The sequence below is a fragment of the Rhinichthys klamathensis genome, unplaced genomic scaffold (genome assembly GCF_029890125.1).
Source record: "Rhinichthys klamathensis goyatoka isolate OS25496 unplaced genomic scaffold, OSU_Roscu_1.1 h1tg000253l_1, whole genome shotgun sequence".
NCBI classification, from domain to species: domain Eukaryota; kingdom Metazoa; phylum Chordata; class Actinopteri; order Cypriniformes; family Leuciscidae; genus Rhinichthys; species Rhinichthys klamathensis.
Genome location: NW_026606775.1, coordinates 108605 through 129729, shown reverse-complemented (window position 1 = coordinate 129729; position 21125 = coordinate 108605). Strand labels below are relative to the sequence as shown.

Sequence of the window (21125 nt, the reverse complement as noted above, 5' to 3'; positions counted from 1 at the left end):
CGTTATCATGACATAATTGAGTGGGAAAACAATAGTGGCTGGCAGCAATGCGCCACCGTACAATATAAACAGATATTTCGGGGGAAAAAACGTCTCTTACGTGTGCAAACATGTAGACTGAAAATAGCCAGCATACAGCGTGAAAACTCCACATCTGTCCTTCATTCAACCTCGTCGATTATTATAAACTTGAAACTGGTCTTCAAACCATAGCTTCAAACGTTCAGCACTGCGATCTTCTTCTTCTTCTTTGATTTGATTGGCGGTTGGCAACCAGCATTTAGGAGCATTACCGCCACCTACCGGGCTGGACTGGAACAGATTTTGTGCAAACTAACATAAAACCTAGCCTGGCTCCGCCCTCCTACGCACTTCCGCTCAATTTCATTTTCCTTCAGTAATACAAATGAAATGTACGAGAGTCTGGTAGAACCAGGCTACATAAAACCCCCCTAAAATATATATATATATATATATATATATATATATATATATATATATATATATATATTCTTTCCATTAACCCCGTATTTTTCAGATATTTAATGAGGTGTTTTGATATTCCCCATGCTTTATACCCAAGTAGATTCTCAACAGTGAACCTAAGCTTAACTTTCTTTACAGCTGCTGCTAGTTTCCTCCTTGCCTCCACATAACCTCTACACTCAAACAGCACATGTTGAATGGTCTCTATACTATTACATTTTTATACATTGTCCAGTTGGGTGTTTACCTATTTTATAAAGTGAATAATTAAGACCTGTGTGTCCTATTCTTAAGCGCGTAAAGACTGTCTCTGTCTTCCGGCACCCAGTTTTCTTCCCAGACCAACATGTTTCTGTATATTATAAAGATGTCTTCCAGTTTCATTTAGTTCCCAGTATTCTTGCCATATTTTTTGCATTTTCTCTTTAATGACCTTTTTAGCTTCAGATTTACTTAGCAGAACCTGTATATCAACCGACTTTGATTTGAGTGCTTGTTTTGCCAGCATATCAGCATCTTCATTACCTTCTACCCATAGAAAGTAAAAGAAATGGACAGAGCGATCTCATTGGAACTCAGTTGAGACAGTTGAAGCCCACTTTTAGCGATTTTTGAGCACTTCCGTTCCTGACGCGCAGACTCAAACCGACTCAAACTAAGCTTGATGACGTGAGCAACCTGTCTGACAGACGTAAATCTTCTAGTAGCTGTGCGTGAAAACTGCCAACGTTAATCTTGCAGAGACGGGGAACTTGAGCAAAGAGTTCTTTGGCGTGAGTGAGCAGGACTAAGAATTCCGTTGCTTTTATGGACTCATTATCTATGGGCTTCTCCCTTGACGGGACGTCCCCCCGATTGCCTGCGAGCTTCTCCTGCTGTCTGTACGGTAACTTCTGTACAGCGCGACAGAGAGTCGAGTGGTTATGACGCAATCGTTAGCCTATTTTTACTAAATCTGTTTCTACGGGGCCATACTGTAACATAGAAGGTAATGGAGCCCTTTATACATTGTCGTGTTTCTTTAGAAATAAATAATGGACAAATGGAGTCTTTAAACGCCTCAGATCTAAAGTTATTCGCTGTCAAAGTGACGCAAAAATGAATGGGAGTCAATGGAAATGCTAACGCAAGTGAAGTTCTGCTACAACATGGCGGCTCCCGGCCGGCTTCAACTTCCGGTCGATGGATTACCCCCTTGCTTCTACCCCTACATGGAAGCACTGCGATCTTCTTCATCTTCCTCTTCTTGTTTTTATTGGAGGCTTGCATTCTCAAATAGAGCATTACCGCCATCTACTGTGGGTTATGAATCAGAAACTCTTTTCCCTCTCTTACCTGATCAAAAAACCTTTTATTCTTTCAATTAATCGAGTTCTATTCAGAAATTGTATTAATACCATGCCCTCTTACTGGATTCAAAAGCTTCATTAAAATTAATTGCTGTTCTCATTTCTTCTGTAATTCTGTTTTTTTCTTTCCTGATAACCAATACCTCTCTTACCACAACCAAACATTGATTTATTGAGACCCCATTTGATCTTATTTCTTATTTAGTACTCAGTGCAATTTTCATATCAAACCACATTAAAATAAATCGTATCACTTTAACTTGTTCTAATTCCTCATTATATAATTTTAGGTTTATATCCCTGCTTGCCTTTTTATTTGTAAAGAAAACAAACGTGGGCTCCTCTATAATTTCAACTCACATTTATAAGGCAATTCCCAACATTATTTAAAGCTGATTGCATTTTTATTAACAATATAATCCACATGTCTTTCTCTAATCCAAAGGGCTCCATCATCTGCAAACAACGACTTTCCTATTAATAATAGGCCTAATAAGCATTCTCTATCACTTAAACTAATATTTATTCTTTCAGTATCTTTCCCTTCGTTAATCTTTGTCATTTTCATTCCATTCTCACTCATAATTTTGTATTTTCCCCAATTAGCTTCCTCAAACTTCCATTTTCCTATTCCTTGTTTTCCCCTCCTTCTCATTATTTACAAAAATGATCACTTCCAACCAACAATTTATTTAATACTTCCCAATTTATTATTCCTTCTAATGTATTTGAAACAATTGTTAGATCTATTGCTGATTCCTTTCTGAATTCACATAGGCTATATTCTTGTGGAGTTTCCATAATACTTGTATAAACTAATAGAGTAGGCCTACATTGAATATTTTTTTTTGATTGAGTGGTACTGTGGTAATGTGCTGTGTTCATTAGTTGATAATGAGCTTGTTATTTCCGAGTTTTTTTTTTTTTAAAACACATATTTGGAAGCTTTATTTGTCTATGACCCAAACGTCTCCATGGCGTTTAGCGCCACCTTGAGGAAGACAAGCGAGTAACACATTTCCTCCTCGATGCGACACGAGCAGGCGCGTTACGGCAGAGGTTTACGACAGTAAGACGGCTGCTTCACGGCGGAGTATCGTGTGAGTTTAATGTCTTTGTTTGTAACTGTTGTAACTGACGTTTCTTATTATAAATATTAAGCTATGCGATGACAGTACGTCTGGATGATTTATTTTAATGGTAAACATGTTTAGTTAACTTAAATTGCCTATGATATGTTTATATTGCAGAGGAATCTATGTTATTATTTTAACAAGATTCATTACATTAATATAGCCTACAATGAAAAAGTTTAGGTAATTGTTTAATGGAGACAAACGATGTATTTGTTTGTTGTTGAAAAACAAAATCTGTATTTATAGTTTGTATAATGCAGGTTTTTTATATTTATTTCCAGTGTCTATTTGTTTGGGTTTGTATTCATGTGAGTGAAATATGTTTTAAATAAAATGAGATTTAATGACAGACAAGAAAATGAAGTTAATTTAAGACCTTTTTAAAACCAAGTAAAGAAAATGTAAGGAATAAATTGAAGGCAAAACAACACTTCAGTATGGGCTCTAAATGTAAATGTTTAGGGAGAAACACAATGCTTTATTAGAAACACTTTCACTTATTCTTCAATTAATTTTTAAAAGCAAAAGTAGCTTCACTTCCTCTGCTCTCAAAATCTAGAATATTAAAATATCTTTTAATGTATATCCTCTGATCACACAGAAGAAAAAATGATGTTTTTCCTCAGTATTTTGTCTTGTTTTCCAAGTGCAAATATATAAAGATTCTTAAATCAAGATGCATTTACTGCAAATAAAAAGAGTCAATTTCACAATTAAATTGATCTAAATTAAGTGAGTTTATGATTAAAACAAGACCAAATAAATGCCGATGGCCTCAGATAATTAACTTATTTCAAAAGGAAAATGTAATAACTCTGAGAGATATATTTGTTGTTGTTTTAAGCATAAACTCACTTCATTTTCTTCAAGACTTCATTTTTACATTCGCATCTCAAGTAAATCTCAGTTTAAAGATGTTTAGATATTATTTGTATAGGAAAATAGGACAAAATACTGTACGATTTTTTTGTATTTTTGTTTTGTTTTGCAATGCATGCAACATTTAATGCCATGACTTTATGAATTTAAGACTTTCTGCTCTGATTTAAGACCTTTTTAAGGCCTCAATTTGTGTAAGGGTGATTTTTACAAAATAAAACAAAAAATCGAAGACTATCTAAAACTATCTAAACAAAATAATTATTATTTTTCATTTTCAAAGATTTGGACTTTTAGACCTTTGCATGACACAAAGATCATAATTTGCACAGTTATCCAGAACTCTTCTCTCTCTTGATTTGATTTTCAATCATATGTTATTTTATGTAGATCTAATGGAGGTGAAAGAGGAAAGTGAAGAACTGAATGGAGAGTGTCAGAAGTCTTTCAACTGGAGGAGAATCACCAAATCACTCAGAGACTGAAGAAAAGGTCTCAAGAAAAATAACTCGAAGAACAAAAGCCAAAAAGTTTTTCACACGCCGTCACTGTGACAAGAGTTTTGAAGTAAAGAAACGCCTTAATAGTCATAAAAGAATTCACCCTGTAGAAACGCTTTTCACTTGCCCGCAGTGTGGAAAGACTTTCGCACATAGAAGCAAACTCGAGGTTCACTTAAGAGTTCACACAGGAGAGAAACCGTACACCTGTCCTCAGTGTGGAAAGAGTTTCATACTTAGTAACAGACTTAAGAGACACCTAAGAGTTCATGAGAACCTGCACTCATGCCGTCATTGTGAAAAGACTTTCGAAGTAAAGGAACACCTTAATAGTCACATACAAATTCACCATGGAGAGACACTGTTCACTTGCCCAGAGTGTGGAAAGAGTTTCACACATAGAAGCAAACTTGAGGCTCACTTAAGAGTTCACACTGGAGAGAAACCGCACACCTGTCCTCAGTGTGGAAAGAGATTCAAACAGAAAGGACACCTTCGCAAACACATGAGAATTCACACTGGAGAGAAACCGTATACATGCACTCAGTGTGGAAAGAGTTTCACCGGCGCATCAACTCTCACTCATCATCTGCGTATTCACTCTGGAGAAAGACCATTCAAGTGTGATCAGTGTGGCAAAGATTTTATTTCGTCACCACATCTAAAATCACACCTGAAAGTTCATTCAGACGAGAAGCCTTATGTGTGTTCTCTCTGTGGAAAGAGTTTTTCACGGCTGGACGGTTTTAAACTGCACCAGAAAACACACACCGGCGAGAAAGATCATGTGTGTTTGGACTGTGGAAGGAGCTTCACTACATCTTTCCAGCTGAAATTGCACCAAAGAAATCATACTGGAGAGAAACCTCAGTGCACTGAGTGTGGGAGGAGATTCAGCCACCCAAGCAGTCTAACGGTTCATATTAAAAAGCATTGTCGAAAGTTGAAATATTGATGGAAGGGTTTAGTGTGCACTGCAGTGACATCAGCGGCATGCTAGATTGAAAAAGTTGTTTATGACAAAATTTAGACTATATAAACTGTATGGAACTTTTTATCTTGTTCTTGTTACTTGAATCGCACATGATTGGGTGATGTCAGTCATCATAGAGCGGTCATCTGTCCTACACATATTTTTGCTTTTTCAATCTTGGCAAAATTTGTAGTGCAGAATTTGTGTTGTGTGTAGATATGGTCAATTGTACTTGGAATTAAATCAAAATGTTAGCAAAAAGGCATAGCCACACATTTCCCCACTGAACTTCAACATGTAGCCTATGGTAGGCCAGGGTGAACGTGATTTTGCCAACTAAGACATGGTCCTGGATCAACATTCCTGTCCCAAAATGTAGTCCTTACCCAATCCTTACCCCTAAACCTAACCCTACCCATAACTTTTCCCTAAAATCAGATCTAATGATAGATGAATAACACTGATGTTTAAGTACTTCACTCTTGTTCTAAGCCTAAACTTGACATAAACTGTAAACTTGTCCCTCAAATCTGATTGGTTGATTGGAAAGTTGATCCAGGATCAACAAAGATGTTGATCCAGGAACATGTGGTACTTGGGGAAATCACGTTCACCGTTAGGCCAGGCCTATTTTCATTGCGACACTCTAAAACACTTAACTTAAAAAAGCTTTACGTGGTTTAATGTACCTAAACAACGATCTCCAAATATCTCTCTCACATTGCTCATCATAACCACTTAAAACTGTCAAAAAATCTAACCAGAAATGTGGTGATCACTGATTGTCGTTTAGGTACATTAAACCGAAAAGCTTTTTCCTACAATAGCCTCAAATGAAGCAGAAACGCTTAATGTCAGATAACGTCCATAATAATTGGACTTGGATTCGATTTTTTTTTGGACCATTTTCAGTGGTAATGAGGAGCAATATAAGCGAGAAATTTGGTGATAGTTGTTTAGGTACATTAAACCACGTCATGTCAAATTGTCAACATGGTAGCCTACTTATGAAGCAGAATAGTGGGTCATGTCTGATGCTTTTTGAAAACTTAAGGCTTTCTTCTTCATAAAACGAGTCGGACATCATCACATTTTTGTATACATTTTTATTTATTTACATTTGTAAGCTACAGGACAACGTCTTTCAAAACATGACCTGCGCGAAAGAGAAGAAAAAATGAATGCGTCATTGTACCCAGCACTTCTGAAAATGCACTTCTGAATGCGTCTCTGTCCCCAGCACATCTCAGACCAAACTGACGCCCATGAGGTAGTGATGAATTTATTCTCTTCACCTCGCTGGATGGAAACTGTGTTTTATTCGCAAATGTTTTTATGCGATATAACGATTTTGTTAGTTAAATTCACAACTTTGGATGGAAACATATCTATTGTGACAAGAGTTTTACTCTGTCTGGAACCGTGAAAGCTGATTTGTGTTGTGTTCACTTTTTTCAATGATCATAGATTTAAAAATATGTTTTCTTGTATTTTTTCTTAAAACAGGAATAATACAAAGTAAAATAATATCGTGTTAAATGTGTTGTGAGCCAAAACAATGCAATTATACATGTAACGTATAGATGTAACATGAAGACACCCAAGTTAGGATGTAAAGCATTTTAACGTAGAGTAGAGGTGACTAGCCTGTCTGATTTTTATGATGAAAATGTATTAATCGCTTATTAGTGCAGCGATGTGATTTATAAAATATGCGCCCCCTTTAAGAAGCCATGACAACAATGCACGCACTAACTGAGCATGCGCAGAAGAGAGACAGATCCGCGAACAGTTCGAGATGAACGTCATTAATGTAAACAACCACACACAAATAAAAGACGAATGCGGGCTATTTTTGACGGATGCCGTATATTTCAGTCTGCATGTTAGAGATGTTCCTAATTTACATAGTTCGGCATTAATCCGCTAGTGTTTTGAAAGTGCTTAAAGATGGAGTTTATTAAAGAGGAGATTAAAGACATGAGTGATCCAGAACCATCCAGAATAAAACATGAAGATACCGAGGAACAAACAGGTTGGTGTCCATTCTTGATTCTTCATTATGATTACTTTGGTAGCAGTGAAATGATAAGCAGTATATGGATGATAAATGATACAGACATGCATCTAAAAAATCATAACACCATCCACCTTATTCCTGACACTTCCGGTTTGGGAAAGTTCCGCGGAAACAAATTGTTTCAAATTATAAGGTTGCTCTAGAAATAATCCTCATCCGTCAGTTTGACTGAGTGAGGTGTAAAATGTTGTTCATCTTTTATTTTCAGACGTCAGGATACAGTTACAGTAAGTAACGCGTGGTATTTTAATGCAGTTTTTGGTTTCACTTTCAAATGTTTTTAAAGCATGTACATATTGTCTGTCAAATGACAAAATCACATTGAAATATTAACACCCAATGTTCCAGTTAATGAACATTTCTGGTCAAGATAACACATGTTACATATTAATGACATTTATTATGTGATGTTTAATGCGTCCGTAATATTGCTGCAGAATCAAGCCATGTAAAGTTAAAAGAGGTGTAACTTTTAGCAAATATGTTTTAAGACTTTGTGGGTTTTTTATTTTATTTCACTGCATTTAATATGTTTTTAAGTGCAATGTGTGATCGGTGCTTCGGCTCTTTATATTAATTAAAGCTATGCATAAATTCTGTTGTGTTCATAATTGTTTACGTTATTTACGAAATTATATTTGATTTATAAATGTTAGTTTAAACTTTATGCACTATTTTTGTAGGCAGGCATGTCATTTCATTGCTTTAAATAAGCGATTTAATGCTTTATATTGATATTTTGCTCATTGCGTCTTATTATATGAAGTTAATGTTCATATAATAAGAACGATATTGTTTGTTTCAATTTTATTTTGTGTTTGACTGTTAAAACTAAAATAACTTGTTGTTTACCGTAAATTTAAAATACAGTGTTTACATTCAAACCTTTTTTCTACTGGTCTGTTAAAAAAAGGTTATCTTATATATATATATATATATATATATATATATATATATATATATATATATATATATATATATATATATATATATATATAATTACCGATACCGAATGAAAAAAAAACATTATCTTATCGTGATCATTTTTTTAGCGGTCTACTTTTGGGGTTATTCATGGTCTGTTGGAGTCATTTGTTAATGCTTTTATACTGTTAAATTGGCGTTTGAATGTTAAATGGAGGATGTATGTGAATAGATGATGTCATCTATTTTTTCCCAGTTTTTGTCAATGGTTATTGCATTCATAGAGCAAACCTTTCGCCTGTTGTTTACAATTTAATGGAAGTTACAGACACAATTCAGTCATGGGGCGTATAGGAAAAAGCTGGATAGCAGTTGTAATAAATGAATCTCTCATCTCTGTTGCTTTCTGCTATTAAATCATACTTTTGAGCTTATTTTAACCATATAATGTTTTTATTTTATTTTAGATTGGATGGAAGTGAAACAGCAAAGACATGAACTGAATGAAGTGGAAGAAGAAAGTCACAACTTTAAAACTCTAACAAAAGCCAAAAAGACGCACACCTGCACTCAATGTGGAAAGAGTTTCACTCGAAAAGGAGACCTTAACAAACACATGAGAATTCACACTGGAGAGAAACCGTATACATGCCCTCAGTGTGAGAAGAGTTTCAATCGTACAACAGCTCTCAGTAAACATCTTCTCTGTCACTCTGGAGAGAAACCATTTAACTGTGATCAGTGTGGGAAAAAGTTCATTTCATCATCAGATCTAAAACGACATCAGAGAGTTCATTCCAACGAGAAGCCTTATGTGTGTTCACTCTGTGGAAAGAGTTTCTCACGGCTGGATCATTGTAAAACCCACCAGAAAACACACAATGAAGTGAGAGATCATGTGTGTTGTGACTGTGGGAAGAGCTTCACTAGAGCTGACCAACTGAGACAGCACCAAAAAACTCACACTGGAGAAAGACCTTACAAGTGCTCATCCTGCGACCAGAGTTTTTCTCATTCTGGAAACCTGAAAGAACACGAGCGAGTTCATATTGGAGATATGCCGTACCAGTGCACTCAGTGTGAGAAGAGTTTCAAACATAAAAAAAGCATTCTCTATCATAGAAAATGTTGTAAGATGATGTTACAGTCGTCTTTTAAAGACATGAGTGATCCAGAACCATCCAGAATAAAACATGAAGATACTGAGGAACAAACAGTTTGGTGTCCATTCTTGATTCTTTACTAAACTTTAAGTTGCCTTGAGAAAGTTTAAAGTAGTTTGAAGTTTAAATAAGCACTGATGAACACCTTTGATTTTAATGGGCAAAAAAAATAAAAAATTAGTAATAATTATTTATAATAACAAATTACAATAATCCCGGGACTAACAATATTGTAATTTAGAATAATTGATTACTGGACATACTGACAACAATGTTATTTTTTTTTTTCCTGCAATTGTTATTAAACATATCATTATTACCTGTGTGCTCATTATATCATTATAATGCTGTGAGATTTTATGTTTGTTTTATCTTAAACATAAAATAACCTGATCCTGTTTGATCAATGCATGTGACTGTTCTGACTCGTCCAATTTTCAGCATCAATTTTTCATCTTGCATCAAAATCCTGTCTATTCATTGTATGCATTTGAAATATAGAGTTGGCTTCTGTTTTAATGTACCTAAAATAAAATGAGTTTAATATACAGGTCTGTGGCTCTTCATTTCTTTTTATTGATTAACCACTTGTAAACTTATGTTCACTGTTCTTTTTTATAAATATAGGATTTGCATTAAATCTATATTCATTGAGTCGAATCGAAAATCGAATTTAGAATTGAAATCGAATCGAATTGAGAGCTTGTGAATCGAAATCGAATCGAACTGGAACATCTGAATCGATACCCAGCCCTACTGTATAGTCTGAATTCACAGGACTCATAAAAGAGCAGGCAAAAGTACCCACTACTTCTGGTGACATTTTGATTTTGATTTAGATTTATGAATGACACTGAAGCGATGCAAATGACACTATTAGGTCACATGATAATGACAACGTGATAATGACATGATCCTGAAGTAATTGCTTAGTCAAAATAAATGCCTACTCGAGAGTATAATAATAACGATACTACATTTTATTTATAATGCGCTTTTCTAAAACCCAAAGCACTAGAAACTATACCAAATAAAATGCATTAGTATTTGAGTTTATTGCCATTTCAGCATCACCGGCTAATACATGGCAGACACGTAGCGAACATTTAACAACAACATTTCAGAAATACAATATAATGAAAACAAACTAAGACTGAAATCAAACAAAAGAAGAACATGTACAAAAAATAATACAATACAAAGAAACGTGAAGTAGTGCGATATTTCTGTTCTTCATTCACCATTACTGGTCTACTGGTTTTAACTATATCCTCTTACAGTGAATGGTGGAGATTCAAGACTGGACACCAACCTATTTGTTCCTGTATCTTGGATGGTTTATGTTCCTCAGGATGGTTCTGGATCACTCATGTCTTTAAAAGACGACTGTACAACATTTTCTATGATAGAGAATGTTTTTTTTATGTTTGAAGCTCTTCCCACAGTCACAACACACATGATCTTTCACTTGTAATGTAATTTGCTGCAGTTGGAGAGGCAACAGTGGGTCTGTTTTCGTATACATTCATAAAAAATGCACATACAAATAAGTGGATGGAAACATAGCCACTATTAACATTTGCATGGTCTTTCTCCATATAAATTCTCTGGTGCGCATTAGAGTCAAGTCACCTTTATTTCGATAGGATTTTATACAGATTGATTTAAAACAGGTTCACAGTGATAAACAGGAAAATAAGGAGGGAATCATGGACTTCCATAGTAAACTATGAAGTCAATGGTGCCCCAGAACTGTCCAGTTCCCCACACTCTTCAAAATATCTTCCTTTGTGTTCAACAGAACAAAGAAACTTGTACAGGTTTGGAAAAACTTGAGGATAAAAGAGTAAATGATGACAGAATTTTTGTTTTTGGGTGAACTGTCCCTTTAAGATCCCTTTATAGCTTCAGACGCTGTTCTTTTATAGCTTGATGTTACTAAAAACTTCTTCAAACTTTTTAATCTAGATTTCGATTTCGATTCACAAGCTCTCAATTCAATTCGATTTCGATTCTAAATTCGATTCGACTCAATGATGAATATTGATTTAATACAAATCCTATATTTATAATAAAAAAAAGAACAGTGAACATAAGTTTACAAGTGGTTAATTAATAAAAAGAAACGAAGAGCCACAGACCTGTATATTAAACTCTTTTTATTTTAGGTAGCCTACATTAAAACAGAAGCCAACTCTATATTTCAAATGCATACAATGAATAGACAGGATTTTGATGCAAGATGAAAAATTGATGCTGAAAAATGGACGAGTCAGAACAGTCGCATGCCTTGATCAAACAGCATCAGGTTATTTTATGTTTAAGATAAAACAAACATAAAATCTCACAGCATTAGCGGTGACATGGAGGCTGCAAGAACAACGTAGGAAAACTAATACTGGCTTTTGGGTGATAGATATGGAAATAAATCAATTCTCTGATTTTAAAAAACGATTAATCCAAACATCTATTTTTTTTTTTTACCCAGCCCTACTATATAGTATGGAAGTAGGCCTATGTGATTTCAGATGCAGCCCATAGTCAGAGATGTTATGGGATGCGTATAGGAGTTTATAGGAGGTTTTTTTATGTGTTGACTTGTGTGACTGTTGATCATATGCTGCAACCAAATTGCCTTCGGGAAATGAATAAAGATAAACTGAACTGAAATGTAATGATTGTTCAAGCACTGTGAATAATGATATGTTTAATAACAATTGCAGGATGAAAAAAATAACATCACAATGTAATCAATTATTCCAAATTAGAATATTAGTCCCGAGATTATTCGCATCAGTGAACTAATACATAGATTCGTGTTCTTTAATGGTCGGGTGGTAGAATTTTTACTAAGTTTTACTAACTTTAACTTCAAGGTTCTAATCCGCCCTCTTATAGTTTTTTTTTTTTGCCCATTAAAATCAAATGTGTTTATCAGTGATTCTATTTTTTTAACACAAACAACCGAATTGCTAAATGAAATGGAGATGTTTCTTTCTATTTGGTACATTCATGCCGCAAGATGTTTAAAAAAAATGGTGCGGACAATATCGACCCTGGGAAAAGTGATAGGGACATGTCCCACCCGTAACTTACGCCTATGGTCAAGACAGATAAACTTAGAAAATCTCCACACATGGACTTCTGGCTCATATATGTCCATTGATTATATGTGTGACGGCAGGTGGGGTCCAAGTTTAGGCACAAAGTGACCCACCACCAGCCAGTTGTTCACCAGCTGTCTCTTCCTAAGGTATCTTGTAACAAAGACATTGACACACACACACAGCTTCCCTAAGGTTGAAGTATTCAGAGTCCTTGCTAGAGCACAAAATCTTTCCAAAAAATTGTGATAAGATGTACTTCCTCAAAGTTGGAGGCTTCGACAGTATTCTTTCTTTCTTCTATAGTGATGAAGATGAAGAGTAAATGCTTTAGGCCCAATTCCTCCATTATAGCATCACAACAACCACTTTGATGCTTCAAAAAGTTTATTACGATATCGTAAAACTAATCCATATGAATTGGTTTAGTCCATTTTTTTCTGAAGAGACAATTGTACAGGATAGGGATACAGGATTTTTAACTGCGATCTTTGGTGATTCATATAATGCAGGTTGTGTTTGTTGTGACTTTAGTTGCTTGTTTAGTGATGTTCAGAGTTGATCAGTTTGTGTTGTTAACAGTCACTATAGTTGAGGTTTGTATGAGTAATGAAATGTCTAAATGTGTCTCAATGCCCAGTAGAAAAAAAAAAAAGAAAAAAAAAACATTTTTGCACCATTGAAAAACCATTTTTGTTCACCTTATCAATTTAATGCATTAGTGATCGTTCATCTAAGACCGCTTTAGTTTAAAAGTAGGGTAGGCTACTTGTTTGAATAATGTGATCTTAAATCATTTAATGACAGTCACCTCAAAGTCGTTAACATAACTTTACGTGATCTTTTTCAATCTCTTTCTGTAAGAACATACACGTGTTTAGAGGAGATTTAATATTTACTAAACATTTGCTAAAAAAATACCTTGTGACTTAAGTTGTCGCGGTCAAAACAATATTTACACATTATAGGGCGCCTTTAAGAGACATTTATTTCGCTTATAGTATAGGCTACTGCGTGGTAATGACGTAGACTGTAATGTAAACATTTACAGTAGGCTAATAGGCTACACAGTCCTACCGATCCGTACCATGCAGTGGAAAAGCGCCATAAGGAGGTTTCTAGTTTGCCATGTAAATCCAAAAGAACAAATTGATGCGCAGAAGAGAGACACGAGCGCTGAAAGTTTGAAGACCAGAATTTGTTTATAGCCTAATCGACGAGGCTGTAATGATCGTGCACGTTTAAATGAAGGGCAGTTGTGGAGTATTTTCGTTGAATGCTGGATATTTTGTAAGTTTTTGCCACACGTGAGAGATGACATGAAGCAACTGGAAGAGGTATTTAATTATTTTTTCCTTAGACCCACAGGGTTTCCTCCTGTATCGGACATTATTAGCGAATTTCTCTGACACCGCATGTCAGTCTGGAAATCCTGTAAAGAACACATTTCCCAAAAACTTTATTTTTGTGTGTGCATTGTAGTGGCTTCTTTTGCCTCTGTGAAAAATCACTCTCTAAGTCTTGTTTTTTTAATTTTTATAGAATAATAGAGAATGCCGGAATAGAGAGTTTATTACAAAGAAATAAATGCGAGTTGGCCTGTATAGAACAACTGGCGGACCAGCTCTCGCACACTATATCGCTCCACCAAGGTGGGGGTCAATACATTTTCAAACTCAGTCAGAACCACTTTTATTTATTAGGCTATTCTTCCATTTTTGGTTGTGAATTCAGTCTGTAGGCTATTTAGAGACTTGCATGAGAGGTCTCGATCTATTTCCAGAAGAGGCCCTCGCTCATCCTAAATATTCTTAAATGACAGAACGAGACTTACATCTAATGGCAGAGCGAGCAAACACATTTAATTATTTTATCGGCATGCATCTACACAGACTTATAAATAGTAGAAAAACATGTTCCCACAAATTGACTATGTTATATAGTCTACTTAAACAATTTATGTTCTGATTAATAAAAATCTTCTATATTATTTGACCGTTTAGTCCCTGAAGCTCAAAGTTATACGTGCCACCCCGCATAATGTGCTTTTAATAACACTGTTTAATATCAAGCACGCCCTGCAGGAGCAACAGTAGACTGTATTTTACAGCTGATTTGATGGTTAAGGTTTGGGCTTTTGGAGGAACGAAATGACGGTGTTCTGGACGGAATGCGGCAGCGGCATAATTGTTTTACCTCGATTATCCCACGCTGTCGTTATCTCACGACCAATTCGTACGAATTCGTACGAGTGATTAAAATGTGGCTAATTCGTACGAATATGTATTGGGCAACGCGTAAAATATGTACGATAGCAAAAATCGTACGAATTCGCACGAATTAGCCACCTCGTAAAATTCGTACGAATTGCTGTAAAATCGGTTTGAATTGTCTTGTTTTCATAATCACTGTAAGCCAAACTCGAAATCAGTTAAGAATAATCGGACAGCCCTAGGGGTTTCTACATGTTTAAGTAGGCTAGTTTTTTATTAATGTTTGAAATTATAGACTATAGGCCTATTTCACATTTGCAGTTAGGTTCATAAGCGAACACTTGGCATACTAATCAAATGTATGAGTAACAAATAATAAAATGAGTTAATTTTCGTTTATCAGGCATTTTGGGAGAGAAGTGAATTGGGAAAGAAATTATATATTATTTCCATATTACAGTACTTTTTTCATGACGTGTTGCACCAAGAATGGATTAATATGCAAATTATAGACAGACTGTGTAGGCTATAGATGCATTGTATAGAAAAGGATTACCCATGGTCATGTTTACACACACACACGCACACACACACACACACACACACACACACACACACACACACACACACACACACACACACACACACACACACACACACACACACACACACACACACACACACACACACACACACATTTGATAAGTAAAATGGTATATCAAATCGTTATGTTATATCTTCCACAACATAGTTGAGAATCACCTTTATACAAAGTTAAAAAAAAATTGGGGTGAATAAAAAAAAATGTCTTGAATGAAAAAATGAAATGTCTTGAATGAAAAAATGAAATGTCTTGAATGAAAAAATGAAAAATGTCTTTTCATTTTCTCAATAACCGAGTCCTGGTCTACAGCAGACAATACATGTATTATGCTCAAACCAATGTAATGACATATATATTTTTCTGGTTCTCAGGATACGGTAATACATGTACGGTATATTTTATCCAGAGAACCAGAAAAAATAATTAAAGAATTTAACCAGCAAACCTGTTTTATCCTTGTTAAAAAATCTTAGGTTACACAAAGATAACTTGCTTCTTTCAGATGTTTTATATAGTAATAATATACAACTTTACTTTGTACAGCAAAAATGTTCACATGATTTCTGCATAATTAAAGTAGTTCAGTATATGTTTAGTCCGTTGTTTTTGATTTTTCCAGATCTGGTCCTGTCGAGTCAGTATCACACAGTGATCACAGTTCACTCCTGCAGTGAAGCCCCTCCCACAACAATTCACCAATAAATACTGGGAATATTCCCATCATACAAGAGAAGGACAAACTCCAGGAGTAGCAGCTGAAATCTGTGTGACTGTTAAAGATGGAGTTTATTAAAGAGGAGATTGAGTTTATTAAAGTGGAGATTGAAGACATGACTGATCCAGAACCATCCAGAATAAAACATGAAGATTCTGAGGAACAAATAGGTTGGTGTCCATTCTTGATTCTTTATTGTTGTTGACTGTTGAAAACATTAAGGTAGTTCACCAGATCTAGTGGTTGTGAAAAAATGAGTACTATAATTATACTACCCCTGACTAAAGAGTTCATTTAAACCAATAGTCAGCTAATCGCACGTTTAAATTATGATATTAATTTAATTACCTAAATGGGTGGGTCCCCACAACCTTATACTTGTCTGTGGGGCAGGTATACGCTGAGTTTCGGTTAATTTTTGTGATGACCAAAAATGATGGGAAATCATTTATTAATCATTCTAAGTTCTTGCTGATGTTATATATATAAATCAATCAATGATTGATTAATTGTCAATAATTTAATCGATACAACTTGATCAATGGTCAATTAAGCAAGGTCATCATTATAGTGTGTAGTTATGAGGTGTGTGTGGCTCAAGCTTAAAACATGCAGCAAACACAAGGAAAAATGAAGGGAGTGCGTCGTAGTAACGTATTCTAAATATATTCATGTCTTCAAACCATGCAATGGATTGCAAGGAGAAAATCGAACGCAACTTTTAGGGGACCAAGCGAAACATGATTATGTATTTCTGCCCAGCTAGCGACACTGCACATCAACCACACGGCATATGCTAATACCTTTTCATATACTGTCGACTTTCTATGTTTAACAGTTATATCTAATAACGTATTAGACAGGACTGTTAGACAAATCGTAAACTAATGAACATGGAGAATGCGAGCGCTGTTTGCTCAGACTCTGTCAAAATAAAGGTCAGCCGCTGTCAAAATAAAAGTCACAACAACAAGCGCGGCTTACGTCAGTTCCTACTGTCGGTGCGAATGCAACTACGAAAATGTTCCTATGCCTAGCTCACACTACACAACTTTAAACGCCGGCAGATCGCTGTGCTGTTTAGACTACATGACTTGCTCTGGAGTCTTGAAGTCGTTGTGGTATTCACACTACGTGACACTACGTAAATGATCTGCAACAGGGGGATACACACACTAGAGATCTCCACGGGTCCAAAATTTTGTGCCCGAACCCGAAAGAGACCCGTAATGTGCTACACCGAACCGACCCGGACCCGTCTATTATTTCAAAAGCTGGACCCGGCCCCGTGAAAATCCGAGAAAAGCCATAAATGTAGGCCTACTACCGGACCCGGCCTGGACCCGTCTATTATTTGAAAGCTGGACCCGAACCCGGCGGGAAGACACAAACCCTTTTTACAATCCACCGACAAGAAAGTTCTATCCATGTTATTTCTCTCGTTATTCCAAGCTTAATCCACTTATTATTTCAGCTTCAAAAGTCCACTTGGTGACGGATGACAAATGCGACTTAGCAAATTTGAATTTTGACTCGAGTTAACTCGCATATTAACTGTTTGCCCTTTTTAACTATAATAACGATCGCTCATTCAGTGCCATGGCCGCTGACGTTAGCATTATTTATTTGCTATCTCTGTGCTCTCTGCGCCGAGTCTGACCACCAAAACTTTAAGATTAAACAAGACTGTTCATTCATATTATTATAAAAATGGGAGAGAATTAAAGAAGTGTTTGGAGAAGTGCAAAGCGTGGCTTGGCGGAATAAGTCCCGCTCTGGGGTGCGTTTCCCGAAAGCATCGTTAGCCAACTATGGTCGCAAGTTCCGTCGTTACCAATAGAGTTCGATGGAGATTTGCGACCAACTTGCGACCATAGTTGGCTAACGATGCTTTCGGGAAACGCACCCCTGGTTATCATAGAAACATGACGCGCTTGAGACTGCACATTCCCGTTAGCTGCTTCTATTCACTACTTTTATTTATAAATCCAAAAGTTATCAGCAACTTGTATAAAAAAAAAGTTTTGACAGGATTGCCTTTCTCTTTGTACACAGCACAAACACTTTCATAGACGTATTCACATTTAAACACAATCAATTTAAACAACATATTATTCAATTCATTACTTCTGTATTTATATATTTAGTTGCTCAAGCAAGTGGCAAAATATTTGCTTTTTGAGCTGAGCTGATAAATTGTCCATGTGGCCCTAATTAACGCGGTTTCGTTTTTTTTTTTGCATGATTTTTTTTTTTTCTTTTTTAACTAACTGACTAATTAAAATTTAGTCGACTAATACTCTTCCCCTCAATTAACGTTTGGTCAACTATTAGTGGGCAGCTCTAAATTATAATAAAAGAGAAAATGCAACTCAATGATCATTGAACTTATTATAATCTGACATCTATTTGATTTATCCAACTCCTTAATATGTTTTTTTCAGACCAGATGGAAGTGAAAGAGCAAAGACAAGAGCTGAATGAAGTTGAGAAGGAACATTGCGACTTCAAAAATCAAAAGAGTTTTTCATTGACGAAAAAATGTAAACGGCAAAAGAAAACACGTGATAAAGTGAGAGATCATGTGTGTTGTGACTGTGGGAAGAGCTTTACTACAGCTTCCTATCTGAAACAGCACCAAAGAATTCATACTGGAGAAAAACCTAACAAGTGCTCATATTGTGACAAGAGTTTTACTGTGTCTGGAAACCTGAAAATACATGAGCGAGTTCATACTGGAGAGAAGCCGTACGACTGTACTCAGTGTGAGAAGAGTTTCAGAAGTAGTACCGATCTCAAACATCATCATCGGCGCGTTCACACTGGAGAAAAGCCATTTAACTGTGATCAGTGTGGTAAAGATTTTATTTCGTCATCACATTTAAAATCACACCAGAAAAATCATACAAACGAGAGGCCTTATGCATGTTCATTTTGTGGAGCATTTTTTACACGACAGGAACATTGTAAACGACACCAGAAAACACACACCGGTGAGAAAGATCATGTGTGTTTGGACTGTGGGAAGAGATTTTCTACAGCTGAAAATCTGAAAAGTCACCAAAGAATTCATACTGGAGAAAAACCTTACAAGTGCTCATATTGTGACAAGAGTTTTTCTCGGTCTGGATCTCTGAAAGAACACGAGCGAGTTCATACTGGAGAGAAGCCGTACGACTGTACTGAGTGTGAGAAGAGTTTCAGACATTCAAAAAGCCTTCTCAGGCACATGAGGAAATATCATAAGTGGTCGCAATGAGCAACATTTCATTTTTTGTGTCAAATACATTAAAGTAAATGTTGTGAGATTAACTAAATATGGAGTTGCTCCCAAAAGAACAATATCATCTAGTTTAAATTTGTGAATTTGGTGAAATGCTTAGAAGACTTGTTTGTAGTCTGAATAAGGAACTAAAAGAGGGGTTATTGAAGCTTCAGAAAATCAGTTTCTCAATAACAACCTGTGTGTATTACTTCGAGAGATCAAACATACACCTGTGTTGTGTTGTGTTTTATTTTCTTTATTTTTTTTTAATTATTCATTTATGTAGTGGTCATTGATTTATCATTTAACGCTTGCACATGCGTATCGTATCTTTCCTAAATCTGCCTGAATAAAAAAAGAGGTTTTTGAAGCTTGAGAAAATAATTATTACAGTGTCGATAATTATTTGTATTTGTCATAATGGCAAAATCTGCTTGACATAATAAATGGCATGAATATTTACTAATGTTTACTCTATTCTGATTGAAAAGAGTCGATGGCTTTAGTTAGAAAATAATAGAAGCTGTAAAATGTTAAACAATAAACAAACTAGAAAATAAAAGGGATTGTTTTCTTGATTATGGTTTAAAATGTCATTCAAACTGCTGCAGTAAGTTGCAAGTGTGTACAAATATAAAGGATTTACATAGAGGATTTATTTTGTGTAATTTAATTTGTATCATGCAAGTTCAATGACAAAATATTTATTATCCGAATGACCGTATTCTCTTGTTTAATTATATTTTTTACCTTCTACACAAAGAATAATTTCTGTAAAAATAAATAAAGACAATGACTGACATATTAATCATTCAATTAGTTTAAATGTATGATGATCACTGGCTGTTTGTCTTAGTTTATATATTGTTAGATGCCAAATAAGATCTGTGAAAAATAAGCAAATAATCTAGGATATTTGACAAAACTAACCTTTGGTAAATCAAAGATCTGATATTTTACAGACCGATACCTGATCTCACTTGTTTTCTATTAAATCAAGGTTCACTTGAATCTTCAGATTTATAAATACAAGATTTAAAATAAATATATTTGACAAAAATGGAAATGAATAGGGGTCAATTTGACCCATTTTATGCATTGATGGTAGTTATAAAAAAAAAAAAAGAAATCCTATCTTAAGACCAAGAAATATGAAAGCATGCTGGATCAATTTCACCCCTTTTATGCATTCTATGTTAATGTGCAAATTTACAGAAGATCGCAGGCATCACCTTCATGAATGAGAAAACAGGGAACTATGAGCTTTTCAGCAGTGAAACATGCCTTAAATAGGCTAAGCCTTTTAGTGTAATCAGGAGATTATTAAGTTTAAATTAAGTAAACGCAAGTGTATGGTGTTAGATACAGATTTGAAATGTTTTGTTTATTGCTTTATATTGTATTTGTAAAATGATCACTCTGACTCCAATAAAACATCCACAATATTGCACATACACTAATCAACAAGTTATTTGTCAGTACCTGCTATTCCTCTCTGTTCTTCATCACCTTTTCTCTTTCTTTTCCCCTCAGTCTCCTTATTTTGCCTTGTATCTCTTCCATTCCCAATGCTGAGCTTTTATTAATACTTTTTTTCTTTTTTATCTGACAGTGAAGAAAGCAAACTTAGAGTAAACATGTTACATGTTTTATGAATTTTGTGCATAGCTTACTGGAGGCTTCAGCTAGGTACGTGCACATTTATTAATCATTTTCCTAAAATTATGAAAACAG

At 35.3% G+C, this 21125-nt stretch overlaps 4 protein-coding genes across 4 annotated transcripts in view; 3 read left to right on the top strand and 1 right to left on the bottom strand.

The window, feature by feature from the left end:
* Positions 1–175, bottom strand: part of LOC130101127 (zinc finger protein 501-like) — a 47833-nt gene extending 47658 nt beyond the window's left edge. The window contains exon 1 of the mRNA XM_056266710.1: positions 101–175. The gene's annotated coding sequence lies outside the window, so the exon portion shown is untranslated. The remainder of the gene's footprint in view (positions 1–100) is intronic.
* Positions 1–21125, top strand: part of LOC130101150 (gastrula zinc finger protein XlCGF7.1-like) — a 260846-nt gene that overhangs the window by 181838 nt on the left and 57883 nt on the right. The gene's annotated exons all lie outside the window — the stretch shown is intronic.
* On the top strand, positions 4277–9651 carry LOC130101163 (oocyte zinc finger protein XlCOF6-like). Its single transcript, XM_056266750.1, has 3 exons — positions 4277–5302; positions 7265–7358; positions 8795–9651. The coding sequence occupies exons 1-3, from the start codon at positions 4277–4279 to the stop codon at positions 9571–9573; spliced, it is 1899 nt and encodes a 632-aa protein (XP_056122725.1). The 3' UTR covers positions 9574–9651.
* LOC130101147 (gastrula zinc finger protein XlCGF7.1-like) lies at positions 16047–19447 on the top strand. The gene is made up of 2 exons (XM_056266734.1): positions 16047–16296; positions 18571–19447. Exons 1-2 carry the CDS (start codon positions 16191–16193, stop codon positions 19383–19385), a joined length of 921 nt encoding a protein of 306 aa, XP_056122709.1. The 5' UTR covers positions 16047–16190; the 3' UTR covers positions 19386–19447.